Source organism: Enoplosus armatus, chromosome 21 (assembly GCF_043641665.1).
Source record: "Enoplosus armatus isolate fEnoArm2 chromosome 21, fEnoArm2.hap1, whole genome shotgun sequence".
In the NCBI taxonomy this organism is placed as follows: domain Eukaryota; kingdom Metazoa; phylum Chordata; class Actinopteri; order Centrarchiformes; family Enoplosidae; genus Enoplosus; species Enoplosus armatus.
Genome location: NC_092200.1, coordinates 19,059,841 through 19,074,003, shown reverse-complemented (window position 1 = coordinate 19,074,003; position 14,163 = coordinate 19,059,841). Strand labels below are relative to the sequence as shown.

General features: G+C 45.8%; 1 protein-coding gene across 1 annotated transcript in view; it reads right to left on the bottom strand.

Annotated features, from left to right (window-relative positions):
- Window positions 1-7,224: 7,224 nt before the first annotated feature.
- tgfbr1b (transforming growth factor, beta receptor 1 b) overlaps window positions 7,225-14,163 on the bottom strand; it is a 39,383-nt gene continuing 32,444 nt past the window's right edge. Inside the window, exons 7-9 of the mRNA XM_070928388.1 lie at window positions 12,999-13,123; window positions 12,763-12,893; window positions 7,225-7,350 (exon numbers count right to left, since the gene is read on the bottom strand). Of these exons, the coding sequence (XP_070784489.1) occupies window positions 7,225-7,350; window positions 12,763-12,893; window positions 12,999-13,123 (382 nt within the window). The remainder of the gene's footprint in view (window positions 7,351-12,762; window positions 12,894-12,998; window positions 13,124-14,163) is intronic.

Sequence of the window (14,163 nt, the reverse complement as noted above, 5' to 3'; positions counted from 1 at the left end):
CCGCGAAGGCCTCACTGCAGCGTCGAAAACCGGAGAGGAAACCGTTAAAGCCAAAGCCAAAGTCTGAACCCTTTAGTGACCCAAACCACTCCTCACATCGACCCTGACGCTCGACCTCGACCCCCCACCCCCACCCCGAGAACGGTGGAGCGTGATGATCCTTTGAGCCCGAACGTGTTCCTCATCACAGTGTGTGGACCATGCTAGCATAGATAGGGGTCGGGTGGACCCGTGTGATCCAGAGGGACTGAGGGTGGGCAGACACGATTTGGCCCAGACTTTGCATAACAAGAGAGAGTGAGATAGAAACGGACCCGTGCGGCGGATGTGTTTGCATGCTAACAAGCAAGTTGCTGGCACGAACCTTCGGGCTGAGTTAGCGCAGGTTGTGCTCGGATTGGTTGGCGACTCGGGGGAGGAGGGCCGATACATTCACAGCTGTGGGGAATTCAGTCAGTGCGCGGTTTCAAGCGGTCGAGCTGCTGCTGGCATAGTTTTAACGATACCTCCCTCGCTTTGGCCCTCCATCGACGCGCGCCGAGCGGAGAAAGCTGCGCGTCTCGTACCTTTCTTGGCGTAAAAAGAATAACGCGAAAAAGGCTGCATATTTGACCAGAGCTAACAGGCAAAGAGTGCATCTCATTTGTCGGGTTTGGGTCACAAAACGGCTCAGCCGCAACCTTCAACTGTGTTGACCGGTGAACCCAGTTTTTGAAATTGCATGGTGGCTGCATATCAACAGTGTTACAGTGACCTGCCCCCTCCCCCCTTTAGTCTTAGCCTTAGAGCTAAGGACAGAGAAGGCAAGGTAAGATTCTCAAAGAGGAGGTACAGCGGGTTTTCTTTGTAAGCATGTTCAAAATAGGTCACGGGCCCAGATGGTGATCGAGATACCCACGCAAAAGCCTGTTCACCAAACCCAAATAACCCATAAAGTGAGGAAGGAGAAACAGGATTTACAGGTTCAATCTTTCCAGACAGAAAAAAAAAACAAAGGGAGGGACCGCATACAGCATGGCACCTTTTACAACCCCAAAGCCAACGTATGTTCCAAACAAGAAAATGCAACCTGCTGTCCTGCCACGTCTGAAGGCAAAAGCTTGTTATAAATGCGGCCACAATCAGAGAGCGCGAGGCGGTTTAACATGGAGGTAACGGAGAATCCTTTCAGACAGTCTCTCCTAGAATTGGTGGATTGGTTGGTTTCAGAAACGCACAAACAAATTCAGGTGGACAAGAAGGAATGAAAAGAATGTCTGGAAGTGGTTCTGCTGCATCGATTTAGAAATGTTCTTCTTGAAACTGTCCATCAGTTATAGGAGTGCAATGCTTACGTCATGCAGTACTTTGTTCTTTTTTTTTTGGAAAAAAAGGCATCAGTATGCTTCAAACAAAGTGCAATGCCGGTGCTCGTCAGGGCTGTAACTTTCTGAAACCGACCATCTTGACGAGCTTAAACTTCAGTGGCGGGGCCTCGTATGGAGAGGGGGAGGAAGTCTGATCCTCCCGAGCTCTCTTTAGTCGCCCCGTCACTTGCTCTGTGCGAACACCGGTAACGTCTTCGAGGAGAGACCGTCCCAGGAGGCGCGGGCCGCCATCCCCCGTTTGCACGTTTCACCGCGTCGCCCGAACAAAGCCTTTGTTTCAAACATACCCTGGCCTTTAAGATCTTTTAGTTTTACGGAGCTGTGACGCCGGGGTGGGAACCGGCTGCAGTGAAGCGTGGCCCTTGTAGTTAGGACATATCCGTTACGTCAATTAGAGAACATGGAATGACGAGAGAGAGAAAGAAAGGCAAGATAAGAATCAAGAACAGAAAGATTGCTGTAGAAAGACCACAAGAGAAAAACAGCTGGGTGCAAACATGTCTTTGTACAGTTAAGTCATCTTGGGTTTTGAAAAGAAAGAAGTACAAGGCTGCTGGTGACTTTAAGACAGAATGAAGGTTGTCCTAGTAGAGGCATACCAGAGGTGCTGTTGAGTTGAGCTTTTGTTGTTGCTAATGTCCCAGAGAATGACATTGCTAATGGAATACACAAACTATACAGTCTCAATCCCGCCCATTGGCCCAACAGGGGGCCAGCCAGGGCTTTCTTAAAGGGATACGTTGAGATTTGGAAATTTCGTTTCCTGCACCACCACCATCACCCACCCTAAGCCCTGCCGCCACCCACGCCCCCCCCTCCCCAAAACCCACATGGCTTAGAAAGATCAATCCTTGGCCCTGGTCTTCCCTAGCAAAGCACCAGTTTTCCCTACTAATTTGACCACTTTTGTACACATTGAACATTTTATTCAGCATAGTCTGTCACCCCCCCCCCCCCCCCCCTTTCATTTTTTTGTATTTAGCATAGCAGCGATATCCACATTACTTTCTTCAAAGAACAGGATAGCTTTCTTCTTTTGTTTACACCACAAGCTTATTTACAAGGCTTCACGTGCCACTTCTGCCACTGCTGACCATTTCTACACATTTAGGAATCCTTCACTCACTAGCAGGACATTATACTTAAGAAGGACAACAAGCAAATCATTAACTGAAGCCTGTAGCAACTGATTATGCAATTCAAAATTAATTTTATTCATGTTGCGCCAAATCGTGACCGAAGTTATCTCAGGGCACTTTACATGTAGAGCAGGTCCAGGCCGTATTCTTTATAATGTCTTGGGCATGTCACATTAGAAATGTTAAAGGCTCGGGATGCGGCTGGTGTTTTTCTTTTTTTTATGCAGATGATTTGGTCTCGTTCTGCAGAAATGTGACGGCATTTCTAAATCCAGAGGAGCGATGAGCTCATGGAAAAGTTTTCACTTCAGGTAACGATGTCTTCGCATTTAACAACCTCAATCTCCCTTTACTCGTGTGCTCGAGAGCCTTCGGCCGCACCGCGCGGTCTTCGTTTTGCTGTTGCTGCTGTTCGAGCCTTCCATTATGCAAAGCTTTTTTTCCCTGTGGGGAGTGACAAGGTCAAGGTCTGGACCCCCAAATGTCAACACTGCACTGTATTCTACATTCATATAATCCTCCATTCCACACGACGGCACTTCATCTACTGACGAAGACCGTGAGATACAGTCGAAAGCTCCTGGAACAAGCCAGTAAAGTGGACCTTGACTGCGGTTTCTGGAGGTCAAGGGTGAACGGTTTTCTGCTCATTTCAATCTGACCTGGAGTGGTTTTGTTGCTGTGGTTGGTTTTAAAAAATCCACTAAAGCAACAACTGCCAGAGACCAGGACACGCGAACAAAAAAAAGTTATTTTTTATTACATAATCAGTTGCTATAAGGGCATCAACAGGTGTTTTCTCTTTTTGATAAACAAATCGTTACCTCAAAAGTAATTGGATGGTGTTTGCTCTCCTGCCCCCGTCCTCGACACCTGGGCTTCTCGGAGAGGAAAATGTGTCTCAAAGCATTTCCAACTGTGTTTTAAGCGTGGGCATCAAAGTGGAGAGGAGCTGCCATTAGCTGACAAGCTGCTCCGATGCCCAGCGATTAGATTGGCACCGCGGAGGCTGCAGCCCTCTCTTCTACGATCGAACCGATCAGCACTCCGAACTCCTAAGTGAAATTAGCCGCTGCAGTGGGTGGCGGGCTGGACTCCCGCACTTCCAATGGATGGTGGCCGACGACAACTCTTCAAACATACTCCAGCAAATCTTCTGAGGAGGACTGGATACCGAAAAAAAAAAAAAAAGACGACAGGCTGGACTTCTGCGTCGCAGCGACATGGCACATCAAGATCAGATATCTGAGGATATTTACATCCAACGACAGCTCTCAACCTCCACTCGGGAAAGTGAGGCGGACAACCAAGTAGCAGCACATCAATACATTATGTATCCGTAAAGACAAGTAATGGAGACAGACGGACTCGCCGACACCCAAATTGCCACACATGTAAACCCGCAGTGGTTCTGAAGTGCACTTATTGCTGAACAATCAAGTGACTCTGAGGGATTTCTTTGTCCGGCAGATCTAATGCACTGGATGTATTAATTATTGACTGTTAAACTTTGTTTTTGACCTGTGTACTAAAAAGTCTTTTGATTGGAACTTAAGCACGAGCAAATCACGTAAACACGTAAAATAAGAACAAACGGGTTTAGATGCATGGCAATTTCGTCAACAGGACAAAAACTTCACTGAAACAAACTGTTAAATCAGGTGCTACATATATATATTTTTTTGTCCTTTAGATAGAATAATGACTAACTTTATCATATATATATTCTTTTTTCATAAAAAAAAAAAAAAAAAAAAAAAAAAAGATAAGGAAAAAAAAAAAAAGAGAGCAGATCCTGACTCTTATGCGTTGGTCCCTTAAGGCTTGCTAAGCTGAAATGACAGAAATTGTCCATTTTACGCAGATTTTTTTTTCCATCTTTTGTTTTTTCGTAAATGTACATTCTAGTAGAAAAAGACCTTGCCACAAAAAATAAAAATAAAAAAAATAATACACAACCTGGAAAACCTATGGCTTAGTAAATATCCGTTTGCTATATTTTAAAATGAATGTACCTCATTTGTTGATTATCCTACAAAGAAGAAAAACAAACAACAAAAAAAAGCACGCTTGAAAGGTTGATTCGCGGAACGGGAACCCAAGAAATCCAAGAGTTTACATTTATAGGGCAACATCAGTGATGCTTACAAGTCTTTGTGTCTCTTTTCGGGAAAAAAAAAGCCGCCGGGAGCTTTTGTAGCATCGTGCCCCACCCCCCACCCCCACATACTAAACACAGTTTGAGACGCTGGAGCTCAGTTTTCCAGACTCAGTCCACCGGGAGGACAAGCTGTACAATGAGTTGCTGCTGAGGTGGTCGGGTGTTCAGGTGTGACGAAATGGCACCAGAGTGTCGGCTGGGTTGTGGGTGCTGCGGTGTGCAGTGTGCGCGGCCCTCCCCTCCCCGTCTTGCTTCTTGGGTGTGCATAGTACGAGCTTGCTGTACGCTCGGGCATGGTCACGGAGGCCTCCGACACACACACACACACGCACGGAGTTGCATACGCGCGAGAGCAAACACACTCCACGGGCAGCTGACATGAGAGGAGTTGGGTGTGTGTTTGTTTTTTAAAGCACTGGCACTTTCCGGTAACAGCTGGCTTGGAAGGCATGGTGGCAGCTGATTGTTGTTGGTGTTGTTGTTGGTGTTGTTGTTGTTCTTGCCGTTTGTGGTTTAGCAGAGCAGAGTATAGAAAATAGACACATTTATCTACTGTATATTGCATATGTTGCAGCATGTTTGCCAAAAATGGATGAGGTCATCATGTCCAGTTTAGTTTTGCAAAAAAAAAGAAGAAAAAAAAAAAGATCCCCTGCCACCAGAAAGAAAATAAAAAATAAAAAAAACACAATAAATTAAACTGACCTGTCCCGACTCCCTGCCGGTACGGCGGGAGACGGGGGAAAATACAACAGTAACAAATAAAAAGAAAAGAAAACAGGTGCAAAATAGTTGCAGAGATGAGAGATCCTGCTTACAACTCGACTAGATGAGGAACAGATGAAGCCATTTGTTTGTCTGGACCCCGCGGGGGCGGCTTACACACTTGTCCCATGACCCCCAGGGTCCTCGCTTCAGTTCCCTCGCTTCAGTTCCCAATGCTACTGTAATAGGACTCGAGAGTAGGGCTGCAAACAGCTTCACATCCATACGGCTTCCTTTGTTGAGGCACCTTCAAGTCTGTGAAATGCTGTTGATCGGAGTTAGCTCGCACATTAAGACGAATTGTGTCAAGTGGCAACGCCAACGGCCACAACAATTGTTTATGGTGAATTCAAACGTTGTGTGTATGACACGAGGCATGATGAGCGCACGTTAGCGAAATGGAAAACTAGATTTTAAACACACCCCCCCCCCGTTTGTCATTTCTTTGGGTTAAAGTCTAAAGACGAACAGGCTAATCGTCTCCACTCACTCAATTCCAATTCCAGAAGCAACCTAATATCTCTTTCTGTCATTTAAAAACACCACTGAAACGTTTTACTTTTTACCTCCATTCTTTTCAAAACACTCGCGTGAACCTCCGTCTTAGATCATGTGACTGACTTTCTTTGGCCAGTTGAACTGTGTTTTATAGAGCGCTGCAGGAAACCCAGAAACGAGTCAGCATTTTTGCACTTCCTGTTCCCTCGTCTGGAAGTCAGTGTTTGGTTAGATGCCTGAAATAAGGTCTGTGGTTACCACAAGCTTAAGAGGTTTCAACGTTTTGTTGTACGACATAAAATACGTCAGTAGATACCCCCACTTGTGAATTTTGAAGGTTTTTACGTGTCTTAATAAAGGCGGTTGCTAGCAAGTGGCTAAATGAGACTACAGACATTAACATTAACGCATTAAAGCTCAGCGGTGGTGACGTTGAAGTAATGCGACCGTGTCGTAGTTCCTTTACAGCCTAACGTTAGCTTCTTACTTCTGGCGATTCCATTTACGCTTCAAAGAAAAATCATAAAACCGAACATTGTGACATGTCAGTGCTACATTCATTAAAGAATGTATGGGGGCTCATGACAGATCACATGGTTTGGATCATTCCAAAGTTCCATTTTGACTTGACTGAAAGTCTGAATATTTCAGGAATATTCAAAGATGTAAAACGAGCAACTTGCAGCCCTACTGAAGAGTAGCTTAAATCTCTGAGGTGAAGAATGAAATGATAATATACAAATGGAGGGGGTGATGATGAAGACGTGGGGAGATGAGAATGAAGCTCTGGCACCCCGCACCCCCCCCCCCAGGTGATTCCCAGCTGCCTGTCTGGCTTTATGTTGACCTGATGGCAGCTGAGCTCTTATTGGCTGGGTGTATGTGATGAGATGGTGGAGGCGGGACTTGAGATGGACACCAGTTTCAGAGACTTCATGTGATGAACGTAGCAGAGGAAGATGGAGGGTAATGAGGGGGAGGCTTCCTTTAATGCCTCCATTATCCCCCCTCGGGCACAACCAGCCCTCATTAGATCCGTCCATCCAGCTACATGTGCGTATGTCTGCCCAGTGCAACGCACACATACACACACGGTTCCTCAGGTGCAGGTGCGGGACGCATCAGTTTGTCAATGAAGTGGGATAAGAAGAAAGAGCACAAGGGGGGGGGAGTCTTCGCTTCCCTTCAAAGCAAAGGGCAGGAACGATGGATGAATAATAATGCAGATAATAATGCTGTAATATGGATGACAGTCAGAGGTGTGTGCGCGCATGTGTGTGTTTGGTAGTTGTGTCTACATCTTGATTCCCTCCTGTTGGCTGAGCTGGGAGAGGGTTTTCTTGATTCGGAGAGCGGTGAGTCGGGCGGCACTGTTGGCATACCAACACTCCCTCATTATCTTCGCCATCACCCGCAAGGCCTGCAGAGGAGAGAAAGAGAGAGAGAGAGAGACGCAGAGAGTTAGCAGGACTCAGTTACAACGTGATGCAGGAAGAGTCTGACCTTTAGGGAAACACACTTATCTGCTGTTTTACATGTAAAAACAAGACTGTTGTGGACAAAAATCGCACCCCACCCCCTCCTGGCGTGGAGGCAGTGTCAGAGGAAGGGGGTGGGAGGGTTGTTAATCAAGACCGATGACAAAATCTGAATGTCACCATGATCTGTGGGGTTCCTCAAGGCTCAATTCTTGGTCCCATTATATTAGCAGTCTGCATGCTTCCTTTACGGCCACAGTACCTGTCAGTTTGATTGTCTTGTAGCATTTTCACATTGGTGATATTTATATTTATGTATTTGTGATCTCTCTAATTAGTTACTCGACATAAAAGGCTGATCTGGTTTCACTGAGCTGGATTTCCATATTTATTTGGATCCTCATTAGCTGTCACCAGCACAACAGCTGCCCTGGGGTCCAAAGAATTCAAAATTAGTCTCATTACTAACTTGGCTCCATCTTCCATCATGGAATTGGTGATGCTGTGTAAGTTAACTGCCCTGATGTTTGGAGGATACGAAATAGTCTTCTTGGTCTCCTATATTGTTATAAACTTGGCATCCTTGGTTAGGTTCTTGATTTGTTCTCCAGTTTTTATTAAAATTGTAGATGGATCAATATTTCGGTACTTCTGATCCTTGAGAAAATAAAATGGCGCCAAATCACAACGAAAGTCATCTCATGACACTTTACACATAGAGCAGGTCTAGACCAACTCTTTAGAACGTTATTACAGAGACCCAACAGTTCCCACCATGAGCAAGCACTTTGGCGACAGTGGCAAGGAGAAACTTCCTTTTAAGAGGCAGAAAGCTCGAGCAGAACCAGGACTCTAGGTGGCCGGTCATCTGCTTTGACCGTCATCATGATCACGGGTTTAAAGAAAAGCCTAAAGCTTTGAAACAGGAAATATGCCTCTGTCCTTTTTTGCAGTCTGTTCAGTTTTTAATTAACTTAATCATTGCTTGGTTTGTTCTGGGAAATGTGGTTGAATCTAACTTCTTTCAAAACAAAGTCTTTCCTCTTGCAAGAGGAAATTTCAAATAGGCTTTGAAATAGCGTCAGAGCCTCCAGAGTTTACACTAATTCCTTCACGTCTCCTTTGGCGGGGCTGTAAACAGCATGTGGTATGCATGAGTCAACATGTCTTGTGTCTCAGCCTCAGTCTCTCACAGTGTCTGTCTGCTGAGATGCTAGCGCTCCGTCCCACGGAACTTCCTACAGTGCTCATTAAGACAGCCGACACATTCCAGTCCTCCATTCATCAGGTGGATTAGCGCCAACTCTACGCTGCCACGGACAAGCAATCTGCCCACACACACACACACACACACACACACACACACACACACACACACACACACACACACACACACACACACACACACACACACACACACACACACACACATTACTACTGTCTCCTTCAGCAGAGCGAGCTGAAGCTCATTTCTTATGTAAAGGCTTTCACATTCAAACGCTTTCAGTCCCGGCTTCATTTACTTTACTCCGCTATTCTGACTTATGGGCTAAACGGTGGAATGGTGGGCCGACTGAAAACGGTCCCCCCTGGGGATGCCGCTGTTAAAAACCAACGCCTTCAACAGTGACAGAGTAACATGTCTGCAAGAGACGACTCCGAATGAGTGGTTCTTACACGAGGGGATGTTAATGTTCCTGTCAAGGATCCTCAAATAGGCTTGCTTAAGACTTTTAGTCACAAGGACTCACATGGGACCATTCCGACGGTTAGTGACGACAGTTGGCTGCAGACTGTAAGAAGAGAAAATGGGAAGCGTGAAACCTGCAATTATTCAGGAACAGCAACCACCCGTCAAAGGATTCTTCAATATTTGTATATACTATATACGGGTATGTATAAGTTAATGTGAGTCAAGTTATATAAAATGTTAGCCAAAAAAATCCTTATGATTGATACCGTTTGATGACATGTTTATTGTGTCCTCTGGCAAGTAGCAGACGTTGTGAGATTGTGTTTGTCTCTTTGTGCGTTTGACTGTGACTAAATTCATTCAAAAATGTGTAGCGGGCCAAGTTGTGAAGGTTATGCCTATGAGTAGAAATCACAAGTGCCGTCTGCACTGTGCCGAGTTTGTTCTTGTTAAAAGACTCTATTCTTAGAAGCCTATTACATGACAGACACGGATTGTACTTTTTCTACGCCCTTGCTTGCTGAAGTCTGGTAGCTCATTAAGACAGATTTTCTTGCCAAAGGTCATGCTTGTTTTTAGCCGCAAACAATATGCTGCAAAAACAAGTAAACACTTGACAGAGTGCATGAAGGAATTCAATACGGGGTAGGTAAAGTGCCACACCAGCACACGCTTATGCTAATAATAAGATTGAGCTGGCTTTACAAAACACCCCTGGTCTGCATCTGTAGGTACGGTCTAGTCTCAGCTTGCTAAACCTGCTTGACTGTCTGGATGGGTATCATTGTTGCAGTCTGTGGATCATCTTGAAACACTGTTTACCTCCAGACCAGACAGTGAAACCAGATCCCACACTTACTGTATATACTGTATGAACAATGTCAGGAGATAGCATTGACATGCAGGGGTTGGCCTGAAGATCACGGGGTCAGGTCAAGGTCACTTTTTTTTTTTTTCTGTTCACACTGCATGCCAATTCAACCATTTGTTTAATTAGTTTACCAGAAGTGCTGCTTACAGAAGGTTTGGCCTGACGGTGGACAGCAGATTTCATGCGTCACGGACGACTACAGGCCCAGTGAGGTTGTCAAAGTACAAGCTGCTCAAAGTTCAGCACTAAAATACTAAAGCTGGATTGATGGTCGCTGTAGTGTCTCTGGCGCGAGGGTCTGTGCGCCCAAAATGATGTCATCGGGCCATGCCGAAGGCTCTGCAAGCTGTCGCGGCGCGTGGTCACGCACCTCTGAATTTTTGTAACTAGGCGGCGTGACATTTCAACATGGGCGCCTGTGAAACTAGACTGGCTGAGCTGGTACGTCATTTCAAGCGCCTCTACGATCCCCTTCCATGAGAGACCACAGGGACAGCCACGTGATTCTGAACTCACGGAGAGAGACCGCCGCCGCATTTAATAGGTAAAAACAGACACATTCTTCCTCAGCAACAACAAGCTCTAGTGCAGAGTGCAGCCATGTTGGTTTATGACGATCTTCCACTGGCGTTTCGGAGAGTACTGCAAGGGGTCATGTCTGAATTTGATCATCCGCAGGGTTATATATTATAAAAAGGAGCAGATTTGTTTTGTCTGTGTGTTTCGATTTGACTGAGTTTAAGGCAAATTGTGTCACTGGGGAGAAAAAACTATTGCATATTGCACGATTTCAGATCAAGAGTCATATTCCGTTACATCCCCAGTCAATACAATTTTGTTAAGACGACAGACTGAAAAGCTACAGCATGGTACTGTGGTTTTCCGAGACACAAAAGAAACAAAGAAATACACTGGGAACTGAAAGCCAGTGGAACAAAAGTAGTAAGTAAACACGGAGAGGAGTAAAGCCTTTGTTGGTTTAATTAAAAACAAAAACAAAAAAAAGGCAGTGAAAAGGTTGCGAAGCTCACTGTAGAAACCCATCATCAATACGCTGCCTTTGGCACAGGGCGGTCTCATTACCCCCCCAGGCTTTAAGGGGGATTTCTCAGGATCTTCTTCGGGGCAGAGGTGTGGAGAAGACCATTGGTGGAGTTGTACCCCCTAAAAGATTCATTCCAGATCACAAATATCACAGCTGTCTGGATGCTGCCAGACAACAACAACAAAAAGGTGGCTGAGGTCAAAATATACAAACGAATGCGAGTTCTGACTTGACGTGATGAGCATTTATATCCGGCTTTCAGAAGTGCGCGTGTGTGTGTGTGTGTGTGTGGGCAGCGGGGGTTGGCTGCTTATGAGAGAGTCTGTGTTTATGAAGAAGTCTGGTTTGAACAGAGCCAAGGAGGTGGAGACAGATGTGGTCCAGTCTGACTGGAGCTGGAGCTACCGTCACGCATCTTTGACTTTGTTATTCGTAGATAGTCACTCAAATGTAAGACTGTTTTTTCAGTTTGCGTGTTTAAAATCTCAAATCAACATGTTAACATCTGTTTGACGCCTGAGACAGCACTGTTGTTTAACCGGCAAGTAAGTATATGCACATTTATCTGTCAAAACAAAACAATGTAGAATCATAACCGAATAAAAATACACTTTAAGGGGACAAATATGCGATGACTTAAGACGTCAGTATGAAAGAATGAATGCGGAATGTTAGCCCGCCGCTAACACTCCGAGTGCTGTTCCCTGCCTGCCGAGAGTAGACGCAACTACCTGAGCGTCAGTTCCCACTTGCAGCAGTGACTGCGGCTACGTGTCTGCAGAGCTCGTGGTTGCCGATGGTGGACCACATCAAATAGTGAAGGTGGCTACAGACCCAATGGTTAGAAACTGAGAACAGAGCCCCATATCATGTCCCCTGTGCGTGTGTCTGCCTACGTGTGGTTCCACCACTGAAACGTGGCTTATAGGGGGAAAAATGGGAGTAACAACAAACTCAAATTGATCAGAAGCAGCTCAACTGAAATTGTAATGACTCCCAACACAGTAAACAAACCAATACCGCAAGCACGCGCGTTTGTGTCCAATACTGTTAAAACTGAAACCAGAGACTGCACGGGATATAACACACACGTGATTTCTCCTACCGCAAGCTGAGCGGCTGCTTCCTCTCTGGGGTACTGGGGGGGAATGAGCATGCCTCGGTGTGTGTGTGTATTATATGATTTATCAGTGTTATTGAGAAGAACTCCAGGGCTTTGAGGTTCAGATCTACTGCTGGATACAACTGGCTGATCTAGGCTGAATAACAGAATCCTGAACCCCGTGAAAACAAGAATTCTATACCTATAGTTTTTGTTTTGTTTTTTTCAAACAAACTCTGACATGTACTTTAGTGCAGGGGTTTCCAGGGCCTGACACTGTGAGAATAACTCTTTGGGGGGCTGTAATCACGAAATATAAATGTTGCCATGGAGTCAGTGACGGATAATTCCGCCTACTTTTACGGCCAAAATGTAAATATTTGCAGTTCCTGTTTGTGATGTAACCCATGGATGATGGTTCTCAGGCAAGTTCTGGAGTTTTAAGGAGCGTCTCTTTTCCTATGATCTCTAAGTGGACGTTTATTCGCTATGGACATCGGAGATTTAAAAATATGTGTGTCACGTACGCGTGTTCAGATTTGATCCTTTTGATGGAAATTGCGCCAACATGACTAATTTCCTGTTGTTTTTAGACACAGAGTGCATTAGACATCTTTGGATGGTGCGGTGACGCTGGTCCTACCTCACAGCTCTGCCAGCGGTTGGGAATGTTGGGCCGAAGCTTCTGCTCACAAACCACCTTCCTCATCTCCTCCACCGACGGATCTGACTGCACCAGGTCGTAGTAGGGCAGCTGGTAGTCCTCGTGGATGCCTGACAGAAGGATATGATGTTAAAATACCCTTCACTCCCTACGTTAATCTGTCAACCTCCCCTTCATTCCTTCATTGATCCACCTCCCTCTCATTTGATCCTCACCTCCCATAGAGCAGCGGCTGGCGATCTCCCAGAAGACCAGGCCCATGGCGTAGATGTCAGCCCGCTTGAACGACTCAAAGTGTTTCATGTTTATGGAGTCGTCCAGGACCTCTGGCGCCATATACCTGAGCAGAAAGATAAATGGACAGTTACCGAACATTTTCTTGGTTAAGCAATCATGTTATGTCTGTCTTGCTGGTATTTTCATGTCCAGAGCAGCGTGCAAAGGTGGGAGTGCAAAGGAAATTTGGTGTGCGGTGGTGTAATAAACTGGGTCTTGGACTTCACTGAGAGCCAGGCCTGTTCCCCAAAAAAGGTCTTAAGGCTAACAAAAACAATGTAATACGTTCTTAGAAATGATCTTAGATTAGTGCCCCCTACCCACTCATAGAAGGCTCGGAGCGTCGTAAGAAACATTCAGAAAGTATTCAGAAACAGTACGTGGAGAAAGGCAACCCAGGGCTCCAGAGCCCCCACACCGCAGCAAAACCCTGCGTTAGTCGCCACAAATGTCGGATTTGGTCAGAATGCAGCCTCATGCTGAAATCGTTTAATTCATTTTTTACCTGTCAGTCAGTCTACACTCTATTCATTGACACGAGTATTTGTACTTGCTAAGACACTTGAAATTTAGCTCAGGTGCCTCCCCGTTTCTCTTGGTAAGAGAGGACCAGGAACACAAGGAGAAACTTGATCTGGGCTTTATGGCAGAGTGGCGTCTCCTCAGTAAAGGACACATTCTTGGAGTTTACAAAAAAAAGCATCTAAAAGGACTCCCTGACTGTGAGAAACAAGTCAGAAGTCTGGTCAGATGAAACCAAGATCGAACAGTTTGGCCTTAATTCTAAGCCTCGCGGTCTGGAGGAAACCCAGCACCGCTCATCACCTGCGCGATACCATCCGAACGGTGGTGGCAGCATCGTGATGTGGGCTGTTCAGCAAGTGTCCTTAATGAAAACCTGGTCCAGAGCGCTCAGGACCTCAGACTGGGCCAAAGGTTTCAGCTCCCAGCAGGACAACGACCTGAAGCACACAGCCAAGGGACAACTTGCGTGAACGTCCTCCAGTGGCTCCAGCCAGAGCAAAAAGGGTCTAAAGACAAATCTGAGGGGTCACTGGATGATTAAGAAGATGGGGCAGCAGAGAAAGATATATTTGCTACACC